General features: G+C 34.9%; 1 protein-coding gene across 4 annotated transcripts in view; it reads right to left on the bottom strand.

Annotated features, from left to right (window-relative positions):
* Window positions 1-8,113: 8,113 nt before the first annotated feature.
* The window catches only part of LOC141396590 (uncharacterized), a 76,803-nt gene continuing 57,570 nt past the window's right edge, over window positions 8,114-27,346 (bottom strand). For all 4 annotated transcript variants that reach the window (XM_073972161.1, XM_073972162.1, XM_073972164.1 and 1 more), the window contains 5 exons: window positions 25,992-26,976; window positions 15,573-16,470; window positions 14,323-14,466; window positions 8,761-8,970; window positions 8,114-8,523 (listed from right to left, as the gene is read on the bottom strand). In XM_073972161.1, the coding sequence (XP_073828262.1) occupies window positions 8,351-8,523; window positions 8,761-8,970; window positions 14,323-14,466; window positions 15,573-16,470; window positions 25,992-25,994 (1,428 nt within the window). In that variant the 5' untranslated portion in view covers window positions 25,995-26,976 and the 3' untranslated portion in view covers window positions 8,114-8,350. The remainder of the gene's footprint in view (window positions 8,524-8,760; window positions 8,971-14,322; window positions 14,467-15,572; window positions 16,471-25,991; window positions 26,977-27,346) is intronic.

A 27,346-nucleotide genomic window follows, 5' to 3' on the forward strand; every position in this document is an offset into this window, starting at 1 on the left:
ATGGAAACAAATACTGGCAATTCAACACAAAAACTCATTTCTATGGGGAAATGCTATCTAAAGGCAAAAATAAATAAATTGAAGATGGGTGAGAGAAAATCGACACTTCTTGGAATGGTTTAACTTTTGACAATTAAATAAATTTAAATTGAAATATTTGAGAGTTTAATGAAAGGACGAAGAACATTTTTGGTTATAAAGAATACGCTGTACATTTCAGTATAGAAAAAAGTTTCTAATAACAACTTAGGTTATAAAAGAAAGTATTCGATAACAAGTTTTTAGCTCTGTTCCTTTACGTGCAAGAATCTTCAAGTTTTGCCACTTTTTACTCGAAAAGCGTTCCTTTACTTCAGACACCATACAATTCATATGGGAGCAGTTTACAACTTTTGCTACTTTTGCCGGTTTTACCACTTTCGAAAGTAAAGGAACAGACCATTTGTTACAGACAAGTTGTTGTTGGTCTGTTCCAGAACTGCAAGAATCTACTATTTTTCACTATTTTTTCTGATAACATAAAGGAAAAATTGTTATCGTAGTAAAAAATAGTAGATTCTTGCAAGTACTGGAACACAGCATGTGTAACATGTTTTCGTTGTAGAAAAATTATCGATAACAATTGTCGTTATAGAAAAGCAGTCAATAACAAGTTTTCGTTGTAGAAAATCAAATTTGCTCCCCAGAAAAGTTGAACATGACATAAAACAACGTCTACACGGAGATAGTTAAACCTAATTCCGTAACAGTACGTTTACATTTACGAAAACCACTTGATTTAAACTGTCAATTACATTGCTTAAACGTCAAATGAAATCCAATGGATTTCAGATTAGTTTTCATTTGAGGTAAACGCAAGGGAATTGACAGTTGAAATCCACTCGATTTCGAAAATGTTAATGAACTATTATAGTAAGTTTACATTTACGAAATCCACTCGATTTCAACATTCAATTCCATTGCTTAAACGTCAAATGAAATCCAATGGATTTCAGATGAGTTTTCATGTAACGTATACGCAAAGGATTTGACAGTTGAAATCGAGTGGATTTCGTAAATGTAAATCAAGCATTAGTTCTTAGAGTGATTTCAATGAAATTACATAGATGTTCTTGTGGTCCCGGACCACACTAAAGCGATTTCAATGAAATAAGGCGGTCTTAGATCGAATTCCGTACTAAAGTAATTTTATATATATAATTTCATGAAAGAATTTCATTGAAATTGCACTAGTATGGGCCGGGACTATGGGACTCCATCTAAGAACGCATAAATATTATTTCAAAGAAATCGCTTTAGTGTGGACCGGGGCTTAGAAAAGTTGGCGATAACAACTTTTTGATAAAAAAAAACTTTTGACAACAACTTTTCGTTATAGTACGTTTATATATAACCGGATTTAACAAACCCACTGGGTTTCAGATGTCAATTCCTTTGCGTATACTTCAAATAAATCCTCATTAAGAAGGTTAACCCTGCAACAGGCTATAATATAAACATGGCCTTATAGAAAAGTTCCCGATAAATGTTTTCTTTACCAGAAAAGTTTGTGAGAACTCTTTTCGATGGACAAATTACAAACTGACTCAGGTTTTTTTCAAATTTCAGATGAATCAAATTTAATTGCAACCTTACCTTTTGTGATTAGAAATAACAACACCATTTCCCCTTTGGGTCATTTTAAAGATGCTTCCATTTCCATTTGTTTTATTGTTATCCAATCTCTGTTCAAAACGATACCCCAATTCAGTGTAACTACATTTTGACCACATTAAATTACCATGAATCTTCCAATCCCAGCATTTGTTTGTTTTTGCTAGTTCTTGTTGTGGTTGGTCTTCCTCCTCGCTGTACACCACAATACCCAAACAAAGACTGCTGAAGGTCCATGTTGTGGGTATTCTTATTTGTCAACGGAAATGGGAAAGCCAAAACAAAAACATGAAATAAAAATAGAAAAAAAAACTGAACAAGTTGAATCTATGCAAAATACCATTAGAAACCCAAAGGCCAGATAAACATTTTTCCGCCACAACTTATTTACTATGCAAAGGATGCCAATGTTACAGTTAACAATTCAGTTGTTCCAATTTGAACTATTTTCCACTTGTTTTCAAGTTAAAGAGGTTAGTTCGTAGGAGTAAAAGTTTATACTTAAACGACAATTAAATATTAAATAAAATTTATAGAAGTCTGAAAAGATCTATTAAAGGCCGACGGACAACATTTTACAAACTTTTATAAAATGCTGTTCGATAAAAAACTTGTTCAGTAAAAGAGAACTGAGAAGTACTTCCAAGAACTTGCATATACTTGCGATGTTATCGAACAGACCCAATTATTAGGTCCCCTAAATAAAATATTTCTCTGTTCCAGAACCTGCAAAAAGTACTACTCATGGCACAATAATACAGGTACAACGGCAAAAACAGCTGATTATCACATTAGCTGTCAAAATGCATTATTGTGAATAAAATTACAAACAAAAGGTAAACGAGCAATTCACAGTAATGCGTTATTTTGACGTTTGGTGTGCTAAATGGACCAATTATTGTTATCGATGTAACACCTTCTTATTCCGCCATGCTACTACTTATTACTACGATAACAATTTTCCCTTTATGTGATCGAAAAAAGTAAAAATTAGTAAATACTTGCAGTACTGGACCAGTCTATATATTAATGACTTTTCCCACCCGGATATTGTTGTCGATAAAAATATACAGTTATGCTATGTTCCAGAACCTGCAAGAAGCTACTATTTTTTACTACGATAACATTTTTTCCTTTATGTTATCGGAACAGACCATTAATATTCAATTACTTACCATTTTCCTTCACAACCTTTCAATTCGTAAAGAAAAATCCCAATTTTTCACGTTTATCCATTTTTTTGATTTTGAAGTATTTATTGAAATTAAGTGAAATATTTTGTTTAGTTTGTATTTGTTTTTTTTTACAATTAAATATAGTTATATCGAATTTATTATTAATATTATTTTCGTTTAATTTAATTTGAAATATAATATTTAAAAAGCCAATTGTGTCAAGTTGGAGCTAATTATTTATGTCTATATTTGTTATTTATCGAAAAGAATAATAATTATCTTAGTTAAATTTAAAATATTTAAATATTCATTCATAGCATTACATTTGATTTCAATACTTGTTTGTTGTTACTAGTTAATGGATTTAATTTATATTATACAAGGATATAATTATTGATTAAAAAGTTATAAAAAATTCTTAGGTTTGTGGGAAAAAAGTTGAATTTCCTTTTAATATTTTGTTTGTTTAGTGTAAAATGTATTGATTTTCTAATAAAGGTGGTGCAATGAGAATTAATAAAGTCTAGGAGTGGTTGATATGTTTCTATAGTAAAGGTTGTTGGAAATATATATATATATATTTTTATATAATTTTTCAAAAGAATTTGCCATTTCATGTAATAAGGTTGCCTATAACAACCTTTCTATACAGAAAAGTTGTCGATAACAACATTTGTATTTAGATAAGCTGTCAATTACAACGTTTATATATAGAAAAAGTGTCGATAAAAATATTTCTCTATAGGAAAAATGTCGATAACATTATTTTCATTGAAAAAAGTTTTCGATAACATATGCAAAAGTTGTTGATAACAATATTCATATAAAGAAAACTTGACGATAACATTATTTAAATTTGAAAAAAGTTGTCGAAAACAACATTTCTATGTAGAAAAGTTGCCGATAACAACATTTCTGGGTAGAAAAGTTGTCGATAACAAAATTTGTATTCAGAAAAGTTGTGGATTACAACGTCTATATATAGAAAAAGTGTCGATAAAAATATTTTGTATATAGGAAAAGTTTTTGATAACATAATTTTCACAAGGAAAAGTTTTCGACAACATTTTTTTATAAGCGGGTACACACGATCACTTTTGCCCAAATAATCGGTTGCTTCCCGGTGTGGTCGTTCGTTTTTGACAGTCATCAGACAACCACAAAATCCTTTGATGTTGCTGGACTGTTTGACACTAATCGATATTTCCGAAAAACCGACAATCTAAATTGATCGTGAGTACGCTTTATAAAAAAGTTGTTGATAACATTTATATAAAAAAACTTGATGATTGCAAAATTTCCATTTGGAAAAGTTGTCGATAACAACATTTCAATACAGAAAAGGTGTTGATAACAACATTTCTATATAGAGAACCTAACATGTCGCTAACATGTTTTCAGTACTTAAAAACTGTCGAAATCAACATTTCTATAAAGATACGTTGTCGATAACAACATTTCTATACAGAAACGTTGTCGATAACAACATTTCTATAAAGAAACGTTGTCGATATCAACATTTCTATAAAGAAACGTTGTCGATAACAACATTTCTATAAAGAAACGTTGTCGATAACAACATTTCTATAAAGAAACGTTGTCGATAACAACAATTCTATAAAGAAACGTTGTCGATAACAACATTTCTATAAAGAAACGTTGTCGATAACAACATTTCTATAAAGAAACGTTGTCGATAACAACTTTTCTATAAAGAAACGTTGTCGATAACAAGATTTCTATAGAGAAACGTTGTCGATAACAACATTTCTATACAGAAACGTTGTCGATAACAACATTTCTATAAAGAAACGTTGTCGATAACAACATTTCTATAAAGAAACGTTGTCGATAGCAACATTTCTATAGTACTATACAGAAACGTTGTCGATAACAACATTTCTATACAGAAACGTTGTCGATAACAACATTTCTATACAGAAACGTTGTCGATAACAACATTTCTATACAGAAACGTTGTCGATAACAACATTTCTATAAAGAAACGTTGTCGATAACAACATTTCTATACAGAAACGTTGTCGATAACAACATTTCTATAAAGAAACGTTGTCGATAACAACATTTCTATAAAGAAACGTTGTCGATAACAACATTTCTATAAAGAAACGTTGTCGATAACAACATTTCTATATATAAAAATTATCGATAACAACATTCCTGTATAGAAAATTATCGATAACAATATTTCTATCAAAAACTTTGTCTTTAACCACATTTCTATATAGACAAGTTGCCGATAACAAAAAGTTATACATAGATAACTTGTCGATAACAACATTTCTATAAAGAAGTGTTGTCGGTAGCAACATTTCTATAAAAAAAATATTGTCGATAACAACACTCCTATAAAGAAACGTTGTCTATAACAACATTTCTATAAAGAAATGTTATCGATAACAACATTTATATAATTGTAAAGGCTTTTAAAATAGAAGTAGAGCGGGGAACTAAGCTTTGTCCAAATAATCGGTTGCTTGCATGTGTGGCCGTTCATTTTTGTCAGTCATCAGGCAACCACAAAAGATTTTGACAGTTATCGATATGTCCAAAAAAATCGTCATTCAAAACTTATCATGTGTACGCCGCTTAAGTATAATACACATTGTCAGTTTTGCATGACGATTTTTTGCAATTATCGATAACTGTCCAACCGTCCAACAACCACAAAATATTTTGTGGTTGCATGATGAATGATAAAAATGAACGGCCACACTAGCAAGCAACAACAAAACTGTCATTCAAAACTGACAATGTGTACCCAGCTTTAAAGGATTAGAGTTTTTAAAGCTTTTTGAAGATAGCTACTAGGAAACCTAAATCTACCGATAACTAAATTTCTATATAGACAAGTTGCCGATAACAATATTTTAATATAGACAAGTATTCGATAGCAACATTTATATATACGAACGTTGTCGATAGCAACATTTCTATATAGGAATGCTGTCGATAGCTACATTTCTATGCAGAAAAATGAAAAGATTGCTATATGGGAAAGTTGTCGATAACATTTATATAGTATAGAAAAGTTATGTATATATATTTCCATAGAAAAAGTTGCTGATAAGAACATTTCTATATAGAAATGTTGTAGATAACAACATTTCTATACAGAAAACTTTTCGATAACGATACGAAAGTTCGATATATAGATTGTCGATTAGAACATTTCTATATAGAAAAGTTGTTGATAACAACATTTGTATATAGAGAAGTTGTCGATAACAAGATGTATATCCAAAAAACATTACCGATAACAAAAATTCTAAAGCGAAGCACACACAATCAGTTGTGAATGTCGAGAAAACTTTTCGATAACGATACGAAAGTTCGATATATAGATTGTCGATTAGAACATTTCTATATAGAAAAGTTGTAGATAACGACGTTTGTATATAGAGAAGTTGTCGATAACAAGATGTATATCCAAAAAACATTACCGATAACAAAAATTCTAAAGCTGAGTACACATTGCCAGTTTTGAATGTCGATATTTCGCAGTTATCGATAACTGTCCAACCGTCCAGCAACCACAAAACATTTTGTGGTTGCATGATGAATGACAAAAATGAACGGCCACACTAGCAAGCACCAACAAAGCTGTCATTCAAAACTGGCAATGTGTATCCAGCTTAAAGCGAGGCACACACAATCAGTTTTGAATGTCGACTTTTCCTCTAATATCGATTGCTTGCCAGCGTGACCGCTAATTTTGCCAGTCATTAGGCAACCACAGAGTGTTTGTGGTTGTTGGGCAGTGTGACAGCAGGCGATATTTCCAAAAATCGACAGTCAAAACATTTATATATAGCAAAGTTGTCAATAACTACATTTCTATATAGAAAATTAGTCGATAATAATATCTTCTTACAGAAAAGTAGTCGATAACAACTTTTCGTTACATAAAAGTTTTCGATAATAACTTTTCATTGTTTAAAAGTTAACGATAACAACTTTTAGATATAGAAAAGTTATTGATAACATAATTTCTATATAGAAAAGTCCTTGATAACATCTCTTCCATATAAAAACGTTATTGATAACAAAAGTTTCTTACAGAAAATTTTTCGATAACAAAATTCTCTTACAGAATTTTGTTATCGACAAGGATTTTTCGTTATAGAAAAGATGTCGATAAAAATATTTCTATTTAGAAAATTTATCGTTAACAACATTTCCATATAGAATAGTTGTCGATAACAATATTTCTATTATGCAAAGTTATCGATAGCAACAATTGACAATTTTTCTATCCCGAAAAATTTGTTGTCAACCACATTTCTAGTGGGCAAAGTTGTTATAAATAATTGGTCTGTTCCAGAACCGCAAGAATCTACTAATTTATACAATTTTTCCGATAACATAAAGGAAAAAATGTTATCGAAGTAAAAAAGGTAGATTCTTGCATGTTCTGGAGCAGAGCAAATATTTCTATAGCGAAAACTTTGTATCATTATAGGTCTGTTCCAGTACTGCAAGAATCTTCTAATTTTTACTATATATTTTTCGATAACATAAAGAAAAAAAAATTATCGAAGTAAAAAATAGTAGCTTCTGGCAGGTTCTGCAACAGAGCATTTATTTTAATAGCTTTTTTCGATAAGTTTCCTCTGCGACTGGGATTTTTAGAGCTTTAAATATGACTGAAAGGCGCCTTATTAGACTAGTGAAGGGTAAGGTATTATAGATAGTAAAATAAAATGGCTCACTGATACGATAGAATTCCCTATTCGTTGCTAAAATCTAAATTTTTTTGAAAATTATTCAATTGAGAATAGTAGTGCGATTTTCTAATGGCTATATTACACCATATGCTTTTTCACGTGTATGTTGTCACTTTGGGTATACTAATATAGAGACCAGCTGATGTCATACATTTGAAAAAACATATGGTGTAATATAGCCATAACTAATATTTAAGTTACCGACAAAAATCGTTAAAATTAAAAATAAAATGTCTAAACTTTGGTTTAATCGAAATTATAAGCAAATAAAAATTTCCAGTTATCGATAATTGTCTGTAATTCCGTCGTTAACTAGTTACAGAATCGCACTACAGAATTTAGTAACTTCTTATGTAGCGTATACGTACCGGCAACGCTAATACGCAGTAGTGAACTAAAATTAAGATTAAACTTTCGAAAATGCAATATGGTTAAGCAATTCGAGGGATTTTTTATTGAAAATCTAAAAGTACTTTTTTTTCCTATTTATTTCGTTATTATGAGAGAGTCTTTTAGAAAAGTTCACACATTATATTCGTATTTTTTGATAAATATTTTTTTCATATTTTTTAACCTGTTTTTCTTATCCTGAAGCTAAGTGTATGTTAGAAAAAAGTTTGTTATATTTTATTTAAATTTTGATTACTTTATTCCATATATTTGGTTTTTGTTATTATGGTGTTTCCTTGTCTGGGGTTTTTTTCGTGTTTAGCATTCTCTTGAATTTAAATGAGTTCTCTTCGTTTTTTTTTTCGTTTCATCTAACCTCAAAATTTATTCATATGTTATGGAAACATTCGATTTTGGTGTTGGCAATGGTGATGTGGTATTCTCTTCTTCCTCGTCGTTTTCTTGAGAGTCTTCAGGTTCGCCCAAGGCATGCACAAATTCATAAAAATCAATACGACCATCACCATCTACATCCACTTCTTTAATCATGTCTTCAACTAGAGAGGGCGGGAGTGGGGGAGGAAACAAATATGCAAAAAAAAAACAATAAAAACTTTATTAGTTTAAAGTTGCAGAAAACTTTATTAATATTCTACATAAAGTGCAAGGTCAAGAATATGCAAATATGTTTTTATTGGTTTATAAAGTAAACGGGGAAGCATATTGGGGTGTTATATTCATTGTATGGAATGTACGTATGTAGTATGGTTTTTAGTTTCTTTTCCCTTACTTACTTTCTTCTTCATCTAAATCCTCTCCCAAACATTGTAGAACAGCCCTCAAATCCGAAGCAGTTATATAGCCACGATTATGTTTATCGAATACCCGAAATGCATCACGCAATTCCCTTTCTTCTTGATCAGCCGAAGGGAGTCCAGATTTATCTTCGTATGCCATATTTGAAAGGATATCCACAAATTCCTCAAAACTAACATTCCCATCACCTATTTGAGAATATAAAAATAAGTTATTTATAAAAAGAAAGTACATAACATAAAACTGTAATCTGGAATCTATCAAATATTTAAAATCAAACGATAGGTATGGCGTATTAGTAGCGACAATACTCATACGCCCAATAGACCTGAGAGTTATTATTGCTAATAAACTTCTGATCTTCTTCAGAATTTCCTCAAATATTCTTTAGGTAATCCACGATTATTCTCGGTAGAATGTCTTAAAAAATTGTTCAGGAAATCCACGATTGGGCGACTGAAGCACGTCCTGAAAAATTCTTTTGGAAATTGTTCCACTGAAGAATGTCCTGGAAATTCGTTAGGGAATCCAAGACAATTGACCGGCTGAATGTTTTCTAAAATTGTTGAGCAAAACCATGATTCTTGGTCGGCAGAATGTCTTCTAAAATTGTTGAGGAAATTCACGATTCTGCGACTGCAGCATGTCCTGAAAAATTCTTTAGGATATTCAAAGTTCTTGACCAGTAGAATATCCTGAAAAATTCTTTAGCAAATCCACGACTCTTGACCGGCGGAATACCCTGATAAATTCTTTAGGAAATCCACGATTTTTGTCGGGCGGCATGCCTGCAAAAATTTCTGAGGAAATCCAAGATTTCTGGCCGGCGGAATGTCTTCAAAAATTTTTGAGGAATTCCACAATTCTTTGTCGGCACAATGCCTTCAAAAATTGTTGAAGAAATCCAAGATTTCTGGCCGGAGGAATGTCTTCAAAAATTTTTGAGGAATTCCACAATTCTTTGTCGGCACAATGCCTTCAAACATTGTAGAAGAAAACCACAATTTCTGGCCGACAGAATGTCTTCAAAAATTGTTCAGAAAATTCACGATTCTTGGACGGCAGAATGTCTGAAAAATTCTTTATGAAATCCAAGATTCTTGGCCGGCAGAATGTCTTCTGACATTGTTGAGGAAATCCACGATTCTGCGACTGCAGCATGTCCTGAACAATTCTTTAGGAAATCCACGATTTCCGGCGGAATGTCTTCTTCTTCGGCAGAATGTATTTGAAAATTGTTGAGGAAATCCAAGATTCTGCGACTGTAGCATGTCCAGAATGTCTTCAAAAATTGTTAGTTCTTTAGCAAATCCACAATTCTTGGTCGGCAGAATGTCTTCAAACATTGTTGAGGAAATACACGATTCTTTGACCGCAGCATGTCCTAAAAAATTCTTTAGGAAATCCACGATTTCTGGCCGGCGGAATGTCTTCAAAATTTTTTGAGGAAATCCAGAATTCTTTTTCGGCAGAATGTATTTGAAAATTGTTGAGGAAATCCACGAGTCTTCGACAGCAGCATGTCCTGAAAAATTCTTTAGGAAATCCACGATTCTTGGTCTGCAGAATATCCTCAAAACTTCTTGGGGAAATCCACGATTCTGCAACTGCAGCATACCCCAAAAAAATTTTTTAGGAAATCCACGTTTCTGCGACTGTAACATTTCCTGACAAATTCTTTAGGAAATCCACGATTCTAGGTCGGCAGAATGTCTTCAAAAATTGTTCAGGAAATCTACGATTGAGACCTCACTTTCTAGATCATGAAGATTCCTGCCTGGGTGAAGGAGTCCTATCCACCATATGGTGATTAGGATGGCACTCACGGTAACACCCAAGCAAGTACTGCAACGAGAGCAAGCCAATTTCTTGCTGTACCGGAAAAATCTTTGTCTCCTCATGTAGATGGTCCACTGAAGACATGATGAGGAAACCTTTTGCAGTTCCCGGGCCGACATTCTGACAGATTTAAGTATTTTTCCGTGTTGCACTTATATTCGCGGACTACACTGGCGCCGTATAGCTTACCGCAGACCGGCCTATCGCGTTGTAAGTGGTCAACAAGGTTTCTTTATCTGCACCCCAAGCACTGCTGGCTAGGGACCTTTTTCCTACATCTCAGTTTGTGGTCGGAATTCCAAATGCTCATATACGCAGTCCATGTGCTGAAGAGAATGAGCGGTGAAATGTGGTAAGATCAGTCAAATAATAGGACTGCAGCCTTTCACAAATTACGTTAGGAAAGGGAACGACGCCAAGATCATACAATCATCCGCATAGGTAATCAATCAATCTCAATGTCGTTTGGAGTGGGAGGAATACAGGAGAGGCAGACGTAAAACAGTTCCGGAGATATCACCCAACCTTGGGGAACTCCCTGTTTCACTCTACGGGGCTTTGACTTCTTCTTCCGACTTTCTGACACTGAAGAGAATTAAAGTCTTTGCTATGTGCGACCATATGGAAACCGTTCTGTACGTTTCACCTTTGCTGGCATCATTATTTGGCTTCAGTTTTTCCAGTCTTAGGGCACTATGTGGGTGGCTAGCAACAGTTTAAGAACTTTAGAGAGTTACTCCACTCTCGCCTCATCCAGCTGTTTCAGCATTACCGTCGAGATTCCATCAAGACCGAACGCGTTCCTAATGGCATTAGCAATATCATCATTTGTAAATTGTGGTGGTTCTTCCTCGGCAAGAAGAGATTTTATGTTCTCTTCTCTTCGCCCTGTCACTCCCGGGGTCAGCCAGCATAACGTCGGCAAACTTGACTCAGGGTTCGAAAGTGCCTAAACCATTGTCCACAATTCATTTATTCTGGCTCCAATGTTTCAACTTTTCAGACGATTTAACCACTATGTAGTTCCACTTATGCTCACCGACCAACCTGTTAACTTACGGTGTCAGCTCAGTGACTCTGGGGTCACTGGGTTCGGCTCGACGAAGATCATCATGCTCATTTACTAATTCCCCGACTCTTCTGGGAAATTTGGTCTCACTTCGGGTTTTCGACCTGCATGTATAAAGCTTGCGGCTGCAGAAGTGATGATGTCTGGGAACGTCCTTTCTACTACCCGAACATCAGAAGGTTTTGGCAGAAGTATGAAGCGGTGATTAGTGGACTCTCTTAAACTAGTTCAATTAGCTTTCCCATGAATGAAGAAAGTGCGACGTTCAGAGGTGATGCAATCGGGCGATCTGCAGATGCAGACAATTATGGGGAGATTATCTGACTCAAGAAAATCGACGGGTTGCCAAGTGGCGTAATTTGTTAGACGAGCGACGCGATGTTTATATATCTGACGAACTGTGACAGTTCGGCGGAATGTACACGTTACGTACCACTAACCCGGCAACTCCACCTCGGCACACCTTACTTGCTACCCATATACATTCCATATAGGGGGGTAATTTGAGACAGGGGGGTAATTTGAACAGACTGAAACTAGTACAATCATCTTTCCCATGATTGCTGAAAGTGTGGCTTTCAGGGGTGATACAATCAGGCGGTCTTTTGATGGAGGTAAATATGGGAGATTGTCTGACCCAAGAGAAACGGCGGGTTGCCAGGTAACGTCATTTGTGAGACCATGTGACACGATGGTTATATATCTGGCGAGCTGTCACAATTTCCGCTGATTCTGTCCGTTGTCCGTGCCAAATGTAGAGCTATCAATCTGCTCAGACAGCGCTACACCACTATGATCATTGCCGAGGATTGAATGATGAGCATTTAAGTCCCCCAAGACCAGACGGTTATGGCATTCCAAAAGTGGGCTAATGTTGGGCCTATAGCCTGAAATATAGCTATTTATCGGCGGGATGTATACTGACTGCTACCCCCATACATTCCATGTACGGGTCATTGGAGCTCAAGCGAAATAAGTCTGTATTGAACAGACTGGTGCAATGGGAAAGCTTATCCCTACCTCCACTTCTGGTGCAATCCTTCCTCAGTACGTTGTAACCATCACAACACTGCAAGCTGCAGCTTGGTTTCGACTATTTCCTCGATCTTACCTCGGAGTCCATTGCAATTAAATTGCAAAAAGAATCCATTTTCAGGGATTGAAACATCCCCGGTTGGCGTAAAGTGCTGTGTATGCGGCGGCTGCTGTTAGGACGCCTGCAGGAGAGTCGTGCATTCAGATGACGACGACTCACTGGGGGCTTTGTTCACGCAGCAACATAGTCCCTCACATGGACGAGCCTAGAACAACCCCTGAGATGCACCCACTCCCGCCATATATTGCATCTCACCGAGGTTTGAGTATGATGGTTGCGAATGTGACAAATCGAGCAAATCCATATTGTTCCTGGGTATTCCTCCGTCCCGGCAAGGACCAAAAAAATCCGGAGCAGACATTCCGCGATATGCTGCTCCCATCACAGAAAAACGATACAAACATACAAACATGTGTACACTGTTAATCCGATATCGAAGAGCCTGCCCTGGGGCCTAATTACGATATTCGATTCGATGGAGTATTTGCTCATGAATGAAAAAATTGAACTATGAAAACCTATGTGCTCTTCAAACAACATTAAGAAAGTAGATGGTAAAAATGTGTTTAGTTTTAAACAAAAATTAAAAAAAAAAAACAAAATTATTAATGAAAAAATTTAAATATTTATTGAAATCGTTGAATAATACTTTGGGTAATAATTTCGGAATGAAGTTGTGCTAGAAAAATGTACGACATGATTTATTTTTGTAAAACTTTTTGACATTTTCGTAGTTCGATTTTTTTCATTCACGAGCAAATACTCGATCGAATCGAAAGTCGTAATTAGGCCCCTGGGTTTGTGATTGTTGATTCACTCAACGGAACCATTTTGCTGAGGCCTTTATGCCGAACGTTTAAGGTCAGAACAGAATCAATCGTCGCTTGCTTCCCAGATGTCAAATTATAAAGGAATGCCAGAGCCTCCTAAAGGGGAACGCAGGCGGATTTGCAAAGAGGCTTTGGCATTCCTTTATAATTTGACATTTGGGGAAGCAAGCAAAGCAAGCGACGATTGATTCTGTTCTGGCCTTTATGTCTTAGTTACAGAGTTGTATTGTAATTTATGATGTCCGCTTAAGTTTCTCCAAAACAAAATGAGTGAGCAAAAAGTGTAGTCTTTCAGCCATAGTTATACTCAGGTAATTGAATTGTACATGGTGTCCTAAAGTGACTGCCAATATGGATTGGACACTATTTGACGGGGCTTTAGAATATATACCATTGGTTTATGTAATATAAAGTTGTCAATAGTGAATCTCAGGAGATGTAACAGAGCACTTAATCTCCCTATTGCCATATATTTTCCTAGAGCTCACAGAATGATGTCCCTTAACTTCTTCTCTTAGAGAAAATGTAAGTCTGCCTGGTTACTCAAAAGTTTGCAACAATTTGTACAAATTATTACAGAAAGTTGTCTGTTAACTCTTTTTGTCTCTGTTAACTCTCTGTTCCTCATTGAGAACTTGCGAATATTTGCTGGATAAATTTCTTCTAGTGAGAACTTGCAAGTAACCAGACACACACAATAACTTACCATCAACATCAATTTCCTGCAACATTTCCTGAAGTTCTTCGACACGTGCAAACTGTCCCAGGGACCGCATAACGGTTCCCAATTCTTCTTTTGTAATACAACCATCACCATCTTTATCGAATAGACGAAATGCTTCACGAAACTCTGAAATAGAGGGTAACAGAAAGAAAAGAACAACAAAATTTAAGCGGTTGAATTAGTAAAATTCCAACTAAAGGCCTAGATACATAAGAAATTTCGCTGTCTGACTTACGTTTTTTCCTGGCGTATTCGTACATGAATAGAAGGAAAAGGGTAACATATTTCTAAAATTTCGATACTGGCTTCTGATAAGTTCCGGTCCCCACTGAAGCGATTTCAATGAAATAATTTGAGGAAATTAGGCGTTCTTAGATCGATTCATACTAAAGTAATTTTACGAAATTAATGTAGTTGGGAACTCGATCTAATGACGGCTAATTTCATGGAATTATTTCATTAAAATCGCTCCAGTATGGATCGGGACAAAAAGAATAAAAAGTAAAATAAAAAGAGAAACTGTAATATATTGAATGATGGCAACCCTAAAATTTTTTGACAGTTCATAATCCGCGTTCTCTTCCTTTTGTGACCGGCTCAAGTAAACAAGTATTTTTCTAATGAAAATTTTGTATTATTTTTAAGGAATAACTGTTGCTGTGCTCCAGAACCTGCAAGAAGCTACTAGTTTTTACTACGATAAATTGTTTTCCTTTATGTTATGAAAGCAGACCATATTATTAACTAAATGAATTACTGAAAATAAAAGTTATGTGCCGATTTTTATTGGGCTAGTTTTCTTGCGGCAATTTTTCTCGTTCCCTTTTGAAATTGTCTCTTGCGTTTATACAAGCAATTCTGTTTCGACAAGTTTTGTTTACAAAACATTGGAAATAATGTCAAAAACGAAAAATATAAAAGTAATTGCCTGAAAATTGCCGGTACGAGTTATTTTTTCCACTTCCATACCCCTTACGTGTCTCTCATACAAACTGAAACTTGCCGCAAGTAAACTTGCCTAATGTGAATTGGAACTATGTTAGAAACTTAGTTTGAAATTGCCTCGGCAAGAAAGTCAACCGGTGAGGCTTCTTATGCATCGAGGCCTTCAGACTGACATACACAAAGCAATTCTTAATCGAAGGACCAACAATCACTTGTGTCTTATCTAAAGATAATGCCGATATTTTCACTCTTTTGAGCAGAGTTGAAGCTTTGTCAGTTTTTCTTACCTCTCATTTGACTTTTTGATATTATTCGTCCACTAGTCGCTTCATATGATTCATTTGAGGGAGTTCGTTGTTTTGAAAATTGACGCGTTTTCGTTTTATGTTTATTACCGGTTTTAATCGTTAGTCTAGGCTTATTTGGCTGAACCATTGAAGTCTCTGCGAAATCATCAGCCACTTCATCACGATCAATACCATTTCCCTCATTATCTATATCATTATCGTCATTGTCGGAATCTGTTGTAACACTCTCCTCGTCATATTCCTCCGAATCGTAGTCATTGCCATTTCCATTGTTATACTCATTGTTATCATCATCGAAAACAATATCTTCGGTACATTCTTCTACGGAAGTAACTGTGGTATTAGGTATGTCACGATATAAACGCCGTTGCCTCTGTCCCTCGCCATGTTGTCGCTGTTGTCGTTGATGACCTGCTGCATACAAATCACATGAAGAATCTGTATCAGGATCTGATGCAGTTCGGGGTGTTCGTTGATATCTACTTGGTGGTCTATTACTACTGCTATTGTTACTGCTATCGAATTCTGATTTCTTTGGTGATTGATTACTGCTACTCGAATCAATATTCACGGGGTGGTGTTGGTGTTTCTTTCGTTGGCGCGGTGAACGCCGTCGTCGTCGTGTGGTCGCCGTTATTGTGTTCGATGTTTCTAGTGGCAATGATGTTGGGGTTGCCACTACCACCATTGATGATGTTCCGCCACTTTGAACGTTGTGTGAAGATTTTGGCAATACTTCGGAATCCTCAGAATGCTGTTGCTGCTGTAATAATTGGCTGTTGTCATCTGTACTGCCGCCGCCGCCCGGTGGAAACTTTTCTTCAACATTTGTCAATACTTCAGAAGTGTCATCGACACTTACAGATGTATTACGTGTCTGCAAAAAAGAGAGGGAGAAAAAGAAAAGTAGAGTTATTAGAGGATACCCAGCAGAAAATTTTCTCGAACACATATGAGTGTTTCTTCCATTTGATTCTGATTCAAAATCCTCTGGATTTCTGATAAGTTTTGACGTTTAACAATTGAAATCTATTTCTTGGTCCGCTTCATATCTGATAAAAAGATAAAAGAAGCCAAGCCAATGATGCGTGAACACAGGCCCCAGTGAATTGTCGTCTGCTTTTAGAAGGTCATAGCCGATTGATCTTGGGGACTTTTATGCTCATCATGAGTTAAGGCATTCGGTTCTCGAAAATGACCAGTAGTGCGATTCTCTAACACATTTTTTGAGTTACCGACAATTGTCGGTAATATTAAAATGCTTATAATTTCGGTAACTACCGATGTTTTTCGGTAAGTTAGCGACGAATAAAAAGCAGTCGTAAAGTTCTACCGATAGCAAGAGTGTAGTCAACATTTATTTGAAATTTTCATTCATAATTTTGCGTTTCATTTTTACCGATGTTTGTCGGTAATTCAAAAAATGAGTTAGAGAATCTCACCTCAGAAGGGTATAGTGCTGGTTGTGCAGATTGATAAGTAAACGTTTTTTAACGTCAATGAGAGTGAGAGAGCGTCACAGTTCTGACAAACGACCTGGCAAACCGTAAATTTTCTTGGGTCCCATAATTGGCTCCATTAGCAGACGGCCTAATTTCATCACCTCTGAACTCCGTACTTTCACCACTCATGAGAAATCTAATTGGCCTAGTTTCAGAGAGTACAATAATCACCTCTTCAGAGATCTGCCAACCCTTCTGCTGCAGCCGCTCGCTATATAAATGCTGGCGAGAACAAATTTTCCAGCAGAGGTGACGGGATTGAGCGATTAAGTGACCCCAGAGTCAGGCAGCTGAACAAGTGGTTGAATCATCTGAAGAGTTAACAAGTTGGTCGGTGAGCATAAGCGGAACAAGTAGCTAAATTATCTGAAGAGTTGCAACATTGAATCCGGAATAAATGAATCGAGGTCAACGGTTAAGTCCCTCTCAAACCCTTGGCGCTATGAAGGCCGAAACTCAATCAGCTCGTTGCTTGCTTCGCTTTGCTCTAGTAAAAGAATAAATGAAAAGGCAACCGATTTCGTCTCGGCCGTTCTTTATTCTCCACTCATTCCGCAATTATATAAATGAAGCGAGAACTTTACGGATTTCATTGTTTTTTTTTTTTTTTTTTGCCACCGCCGTCTTCGGATATGCAGCTTCCAAGGTACCTGTACTCGTTCGACACATGAATTCAAGAGGTTTAGTTGTTCCGTGGGTGTAGAGTTTATTATCATTTCTTTGGTATTTGACGTGTTGATTTTAAGGTCCCCTTTTGTTGATTCTCTCGCAAGTTCATTCAGTTGTTGCTGCATGTCGCAAAGCCAATGCGAGAGTTCGCATTTGTCCTCTGCGTAATCCAGCGGTTCCAATCTTTTGTTAGGTTTAAGCGTATCCCACGCAATGATAAACCTAGAGGTAGGTTTATCGTGGTAGACACGTCTTTCTACGACATCGATCGCCACCGAGAAGAGCAAAGGAGACAAAAGATATCTTTGTTTAACACTCGAGATTGTAGTAAAGGTTTTTGACAGTTTGTGACATCTCCAGTTTTTTTAGTTCTTTTCATAATCGACGAGAAGGATATATGGGATAGCGAAGCGGTTATATAGCCTCTACGTCATCCGTCAACCTTCACCTGCAAGTGGCGTACCCTGCTTTTAACAGAGAAGGTAGTGGAGACCGATCATGAGCGGTATAACTCTAACCATCGTGACCGAGTAATAGGACATTTACATATGACCTAATTAGCCAGATTTAGCGCAGTATCAGGATTTATTTGCTAAATCCGGCGATCAGTAGTGCGATTCTCTAACTCATTTTTTGAGTTAACGACAAATGTCGGTAAAATTAAAATGCTTATAATTTCGGTAATTAACGATATTTTTCGGTAAGTAAGCGATCAATAAAAAGTAGTCGAAAAGTTCTACCGATAGCGACAGTGTTGTCAACTTTTATTTCAACTTTTCATTCATAATTTTGCGTTTTAATTTTACCGATTTTTGTCGGTAACTCAAAAAATGAGTTACAGAATCGCACTTCAGATTTCCCATAGAAAAATAAATCTTCGCATTGATTTGGATTTGTTTTAAACCCGGGAAAAATCCTTTTATACAACTCTGTTTTTTGCAACATGTTGCTAGAAAATACAAAAAGTTGCAAGCGGGCACAAGAAACAAGGTAGATGGATCGGTGAATTGCTACAACAAAAATAATTTAAAATATTAAAATTTGTAAACAAGGCGAAAAAATGAACCCCCTGTTTATGTATTTCGAAACAAAAATATGTGCGCATGCAACACAGCCAAACTTTAGTATTGGAAATATTAGGGGTGTCTTTTTACTTACTAAATGTTGCTGAATTTTTTTCAGCAACTTTTCCTTTATTTAACTATCAAAATCTGCAACATTAGTAATAATTATTACAAATTATCACGTAAAAAGACACAGCTATTATTTCCATTGCTTTTGCTTCAAAACAAAAAACAAATTTGAAAAACCAAAGACATTAAAGCCGTGTTCCAGAACTAAAAAGTTTTTACAATTTTTACGACTTTTACACATTTTACTCGAAAAAGCGTTCCCGTACACAAAAAAGTTGTAAAATGTTCACTTCTCTTTAAACAAAAATGACGCTGAATGACGCTCTCTTTAAAAACTTTTTACACGACAAATTTGGGCGAGTAAAAAAATAGTAACATGGTTGCCGGCGTCTGATTGGCTGATACGCCGACTTTGACATTTGTTCCAGTTTTTTTTGACGTATTTTCCATTTTTCCGTTCCCGAACTATTTCAAAAAACTTGTGTGTGAAAACAAATTTTTTGCAGTTCTCTCTTTTACGAGTTTTACTATTAAAAAGTACGGGAACGAAGCTAAATACAACAAGGTAAGACATTTTTTTGCTATCATTCTTCAGTGAATGGCTTTTGAATTTAACATAATGTTATATTACGATATGGTGATATAACATTTTTTTCTTTTATATATTTTTACGTATTTAACCGAATTTACCGATCCAATTGACATAGAATTATTCTTGAATAGATCCTTGAATTTATAAATTTCGTTTCTGATACCATTACATGAAATGTTCCTCCTTGGTTGCGATTTTGAATTAACTGCAACCTGTTAAGGGTAATGTTTCTATACAAAGTTTCGTAAAATTTTTTTTCTTACATGCATTTTGTCTAGTCTTATAGCTCATTTAGACTAGTCATAAATCTTTGACTGGATTTAATAAATCCAGTACAAATCTCATTGCATTTAGATATACCTTTTGGAGGTTTTAAATGACAGTCAGCTGATTTTTGTTCATAGCACAATTACCAAGGTAGATGCATCAGCTCATCCGATCGAATTTGAAACGTTAAAAGAAGTTGTTGTAAATTGAATTCGTCTCAAAAACATAGGCTAAATTACAAATTTATTGTTTAATATTGAAAATGTTAGCACATTATGCTACGAATGCTAACTAAAGATCAAATAAAGAATTATTTTATTGCTTAGACATCGTAAATATTAGTCTTGTTTGATTAAAATCGTCTTTGTACATCAAAACAAATTTAATTTTTCCGCCTTGTTTACAAATTTTGACATTTTAAATTATTTTTATTACCTTGTTTCTTGTGCCAGCTTGCAACTTTTGTATTTTCTAGCAACATGTTGCAAAAAAAACAGAGTTGTATACGAGGATTTATGCCGGATTTAAAACAAATCCACTCAATACGAGGATTTATTTTTATATGGGAAATCTGGTAGATTTTGGCTGGATTTAGCAAATAAAACCTGATAATGTGCTAAATCCGGCTAATGATGTCATATCTAAATGGCCTATTAGTTGTATGTATTTATGTCTTTGACATATGGCTGTGTGTCAGTATGTTTTAACCCAGCAAACCAATCGTACCGACATCGTAATCGGATAGATTTCCGTCAGAATTCGGAACGAAATCGGTAGAAACTCCTTGGGAAATTCGGAAGTCGAATTTTTTTCCGAATTTTCGTACAGATTTCTGAACGATTTCGGAATAATGTCGTATGAATATCGAAGAAAAAAATTTTTCTCTGACCCTTCTTTTTTATTAATTGATCTTTGTTATGCTTTCATAGGAAGATTGTAATTTCGAACGTTTCGCTAATTATTTTCACTGTAAACTTTGTGCACGAATTTGTTGAGTCTATTACCACTAGTTTGAATTATTATATGTTGCATTTATATTTAAAATATTTGAAAATTGTATATGCGAATTTTATAACCAACCATTTTGTTTTTCGACAACACACTAAAATGAAAGCAACCATCATTTGTATATCGATGCCTAAAGGTCTGGGTACATAAGAATAAAGAAGGCCGAGCAAATTTCGGATTAGGTTGCCCTTTTCTTTTTTATTCTTTTATCAGAAGCAAGCAAGGTAAGCAGCAAGCAACTATCTTGTACTCCGTCCGTGCCCTAATTTTCCGCTCAGAATTCTAACTCTACTCGTTCGCCTAATACGAAAGGTAAAATTTTTTGCATTTTAGTACTCTTCTCTTACGAACACACATAAGGCCTGGGTACATAAGCTGCTTTGCCTGATTGCCTTGCTTTCCTGCTTCATTTTTGACATAGTAAAAATAAAAGAATAAAGGAGGCCGAGCAAATTTCGAACTGGGTTGCCCCTTTCTTTTTTATTCTTTTATCAGAAGCAAGCAAGGCAACCAGGCGAAGCAGCTTATGTACGTAGGCCTTTACACCTCAATAGGAACCCCTACTCAGAATTTGAATATTCTAGATTTAGCCGTTTCGCCTCGACTTTTATTCCAGTAAGTCACACAAATGGTATAAATGTTAGTACATTTAAGCACTTTTCGTTACCTTCTACTATGAATTTTCAAAAACCCAGCCAAATCGACGACCTATGCCCCAAGCCTAACTCTCACCCAAATTCTTGAGATCCTGGCTTCCGCGGTTTTGCCTGGGAATTGATTTTCAGTCAGACATCATTACTCAGGTATTAATATACGAGGCAGTTATGAAAATAGGAGTGAATGAGATACGAGAACATATTTTATTAATATTTAGAGTAACGTGACAACATATTTAGATAATAAGTGGTTGCAGTAATAAAATACAAAAATAGCAATCGTATGATATAAAAAAATATATAAATCTAACAGCAAGGAGTTAGATATATACAAAGGTGGTTGTTGCGCGAAGGGAAATTTGTTTCCGACATATCGATCCGAATTCGTACCGAAATCGGTATATTCGAAGGGAAATTAATTTCCGACATTCTCTCCGAAATCGGAACGACATCTGAACGAATTCCCCTATGAAAAATCGTATAGAAATCGGAACGAAATCTAAACGATTTTGCTTCCGAAATTGTTCAGATGTGTGGGACATCCGACATATGGTTTGCTGGGAATGCACACACGCTACAAAACAAAAACATATAAAACACATTTGCTATGTTCCAGAAATTGCAAGAAGCTACTATTTTTTACTACGATAAAATTTTTTCCTTTATGTTATCGGAAAAAATAGTAAAAATTAGTAGATTCTTGCAGTACTGGAGCAGACCAATTATCTCTCTTTCGTACGCTCTTTCTATGCATTCGGGTCGTATGTGTGTAAATTGCCGAAAAACTCGGCACCGCCGTGCCAAAGAAGAACACATTGGGTCTAATGGCTATATTACACCATATATTTTCACATGTATGACAGCAGCTGGTCTGTATATTAGTATACCCAAAGTGACAGCATACATGTAAAAAGCATATAGTGTAATATAGCCATAAATGAGATATAAGGTCTGTACGATAACCCAAAAGTTTGTGCGAATTTGCACAAACTTTTACAAAATACTGTTCGATAACAAACTTACAAAGTAAAAGAGAGAGAATTTGGAGACAATTGTGAGAGAATATTGGAGAGTTTTGGAGACTTTTGTTTACAAGTTTTTGCAAGGGAAATTTTTCTTGTAAGAACTTGCAAGTTTGATCAGCTGATTTAAATTCGAATGTTTTGTGGCGGACGTCTTGGCAAAAACATAAACAAACGTTTGGCTATTAAAATAAATAGATATAAAAAAGGGAACAAATATTAAATAAATTTTGGAAAACGATAATGTAAGTAAAATAACTTATTTTGTAGCTTGTGGTGACTATTTTATTATTTATTTTATTTAATCTTTTTCCGCCAACTTCTTCTTTTTACAAATTGCTGTTCGATAACAATCTGCAAATTTTTTGCTTCGAGAGAGTAAAAATGGTGGAGAGAGGTTACTGAGAACTTGCTGAGTACTTGCAAGTACTTTTTACTTGCGAAGTTATCGTACACACCTATAAAGGTAGAATTACTCATGACATACTCTAAAGCCACACGTTGAAAGTTTCGTATGAAAGTTTCAACGTGTAGCTTTAGAGATAGCCATAACGCCATTAGACCATATCGATCAGCTGATCGAACAAAACCTATGGTAAACAATGTACAGTGCTGCTCAAAACATTTGCAACTCATATGGCTATATTACATTTAATCTAGGGATACGCAAGTCGATTTTCGAGTAATCGATTCTTCGAATTTTTGATTTGAAGAATCTAAAAATCGAAGTCGACTTTTGACTTCATAGAAAATCAAATGATCGTTTTTCTATTATGAGGCCTGTTCGATAACTTCGCAAGTAAAAAGTATTTGCAAGTTCTTGCAACTACTTGCTAGTAGTTCACATTTCTTTTTGTACAAATTTGTACAAACTTTGAGTTAAGATCGAAAGGTCGATTTTTGAGTTCTAGGTAAAATTAAAAGATCGATTTTTGATTTTTAAGTAATAGTACGGTTACATTAGATTTTTTTTGCCTGGTTAACCCACTTTATTAGGATTAATTTGACGTTTGCGCTATGGAATTGACATTTGACACCCAAACCCACTGGGGCATAAGAATCAAAAGATCGATTTTTGAGTTCTAAGTAAAAATCAAAAGATCCATTTTTAAGTTCTAACTAAAAATCAAAAGATCGAAAAGTCGGCTTTTGCATGGTAATACTTATCCACTTGTAGAGAAGTTTTACAAAGCTGAAGTACTCAGGAAATGTCGCCAACTTTACTGAGGGTGTTTTGCCACCATTGAGAAATTTTTGATGTTGCCAAATCTCTCAGAGGTCATCAGCAGATGTTAAAATAGGACTTGACACCGATAAATGTATACAAACCCCTCCGATACATACAGGTCATGGCGGAATAAGAATAATCGGGCCATTTACCACACCAAACGTCAAAATTTGTTGACAATAACACACTACTGTGAATTGCTTGTTTACCTTTTTTATGTAAATTTATTGACAATAATGAATTTGACAACTAGTGTGATAATCAGCTGTTTTTGCCGTTGTACCTGTATTATTGTGCCATGATACCAAAATAGACAAATTTTGGGAAAACAGTTGGTCTGTTCCAGTACTGCAAGAATCTACTCATTTTTACTATTTTTTCGATAACATAAAGGAAAAAATGTTATCGTAGTAAAAATTAGTAGCTTCTTGCAGGTTCTGGAACAACGCAAGTAATTTCCAAGGAAAATTATTTTTTCATAGAAATTTTGCACAAAATGTGTGGTATTGTTATTGGAGTAGTAAAACCGAGTACTTTTCGTCGATTTAAATCAATATTGAAGTTATGAGACTTGAAAAAATGTACTTGATCACCAGGTCGAAAGATAATAGAACTTTTCCCCTTTTACAAATATGTTGAAGTTCTTATCGGACCCGATCAGCTTAAAAAAAGATAACTTTATGTAATCATATGTCTAAAATTTTTTCTAACTTGAAATGTTTTCAATATATGCTCTGTTCCAGAACCTGCAAGAAGCTACTATTTTTTACTACGATAACATTTTTTCCTTTATGAAAAAATAGTAAAAATTAGTAGATTCTTGCAGTTCTGGAACAGACCAATAAATAAAATGAAAGAATAATGGCTTTACCTAATTAATTGCGTGTTGCGTGTGCGTTCGAAAAAATAAAATACATGCATTTGTTTTTGTTGTCAATTTGAAATACATGTATTTTGTTTTTGTATTTTTGAACGCACACGCAACACGCAGAGCTATAGGTTTGGCCCTTAGAAACGACGCTGGAGGGAATTGTTTTTTTAATTTTATTGAAGCACGTAAATATGGACTTACCCCGTAAATAATGTACCGTTATAGGTGCTCGAGGAGAACCCATGAACAATCCGAGACATGTCCTTAAAATCTACAAAAATATTTGCAATTCAAATCCACAAACTACCTCAGAACCATATAAAATATGAACTAGTCATTCCAGTTGCAAATGTTTTGAGCAGCACTGTATGTGGCAATGACATTATGTGATGTCACTACTAATCGAATACATTGAAATAAATTTCATAAAATAATGCGCTCTTAAGACCGAAACTCAGTCACCTCGTTGCTTGCTTTGCTCGCTTTCCAAATGTCAAAATTATTTCTTCACGACGCCGCTTTTTTGGTACCACAAAAAAGTATTTTGCACATTATTAATTTTTCCTCGTTGTATAATTTTTGTTATTATTTATCGTAAAAATTTAATTTAAAATGAAAACAAGCAAGTCACCGCAAAGTTTTGTTGTTAAAATTGATTGGGTGTGTCAAATGTACTGTCAAATATCAAGGCGAATAAGAATTCCAAAGTAAAAAAAAAATTTAACTTCGGCGCTGAAATCTCGCTTCGTTAAGGGCTGTTCTATTGAAAATAGTACAATTTAATTTTTCGCTTTCACTCCAAGATCGAATACCATACTAGTAGTTTAGTGGGTAACTAGATCTAAGAACACCCATAAAGTGGGAAAGTTTTTAGTGCAAGTTTCAGCGTGTGTCATAAGACTTTGGTTCGATCAACTGATTGATATGGCGTTATGGTTATGTCATGACTAATTGTACCTTAAATATTGTCACAAATCACGCATCCTGTTGACGAAGACGACAGCCCCATCAAGCATTTTAGAATATGATGGGTTGATTCCCCATTCCACAATCACAAATTCCCAGTATGTCTATAAATAAAGCCATACTAGAGTAATATTATGAAATTACTGTAGAAGGGAACTCGATCTAAGAACCCCTAATATTTCAATGAAATCAATCCAGTGTGACCATCAACATAGAGATGCAGATATTCTAGGTGATTAAATATTTCCTTTTTTATTTAAGCGGGCTAATTATGGCGCCCAATCTGGCGTTCTATACAGAATAATCTCGATTTATTTGCGGAAAATATATGAAAATTTTGCCAAACAAATCGAGAAAGATGCACTGGGAGCACACACATTTTCACATTATTCCCCACCTGATTTTATTGATTGATGATTCTTTGATTTTATTTAAATTATATTAAATTAAAATGGAGTATTTAATATATCCCCAAAATACTTACCATTAGATGTTTGATTTCCCTGGCAAATGTTGAACCAGTGAAAAAATTATTAACTGCTGTAAAAAGCCGTTTTCCTTCCAACTTGGCGGTCTAAATTGAATTTCGTGTGTTGATAATGAAATGTCCAATGCACGCGCTGCTGAATGATGTGAAACTTAATGCAATTACGGCAAAAAAGAAATGACAGCTAACGGGGAAAAGCAGCAGCACCAGCAAACGAGAGAAGAGAGATTACTGCAAAAAACAATGTTGTTGACAGTTGATGCCGTCGTTTGGTGGAATAAACCGTCAATTGCTTGTTAAACAAATTTACTTAAATGGTTTTCCCCAAAAAACCACGTCAAGCCGCCACCAAACAAGCAACCAACCACTTGATTGTCAATATAAATATTTAACTAATTGTCAACGGAATCTCTCAACATGTGTCTATGGCCTTGTGGTAATAATGTGCGCGTTTTCACTAGATTTTTCACGCTCACAAGCAACAATTGAAGCTGTTATTCTATTCGAATTTTTACTGTTAATAGTTTTTGTTGTAATGCTGCCGCTGTGATTTTTGTTGTGGCTGTTGTTTCTGTGGAACATTGCTGTCGTTCGTCGTCCTGTCATTCAATTTTCATTACTTTTTAACAAAATTTCAATACGACAAATTTATGCACAACAAGGACACACAAATCGCGGGAGGTAGGAGATCCACTATTAACCACATTCACTCGGTTATGTGAAGGTATGTACATATGTAGGTGGCTAGGATGTAAATGTTTACTGTCGTATTAAAAATTTAATTGAATTCCAATTTCACTTCTAAAATTTGGTTTTTGCAGCCAGAACATTGGGTTTTCATTTTTTTTATTCGATTCGCTGGTGTTGGTTGGGTGGATATTTGTTTTCTCCCAATTGAGGTGTTGAAAAATCCTTGACTTGTTCAATTAAGGATTTGCATATTTTTGATTTATTTTGCTTCCGCTATTCACATTGGGAGTTTCTGAAAAGAATTGGAATAAAGAAAAAAAAAAAACAAATTCAGAGGGAAATTAAGCATGTTTTTATTAAATTTAATATTATTTGTAGTTTTATTTGCATTTGTGCTTTTGCCTGGTTAACTTTCTCTACGAGATTTTATTTGACGTAAGGGATTCTGCACAAGGATAAAACGATGTAAGAATGCGATAGTTCAATGAAAATGTTTTTGTAGAATAGAACAGTCGCTTTTTCACGCTTTTCAGGAACTTTTATGAGAAGCATTTGCTGAGAAAAGATACAGTGAGTGTCAAAAATATTCGGTTTTCAATTTCACCAATAATAACACCTCAGTATTTTTGAAGCCCATGCCCAGTATCCAAAAAACCAAATAC

The sequence above is a fragment of the Musca autumnalis genome, unplaced genomic scaffold (assembly GCF_047663935.1).
Source record: "Musca autumnalis isolate F117 unplaced genomic scaffold, ASM4766393v1 scaffold_3, whole genome shotgun sequence".
NCBI classification, from domain to species: domain Eukaryota; kingdom Metazoa; phylum Arthropoda; class Insecta; order Diptera; family Muscidae; genus Musca; species Musca autumnalis.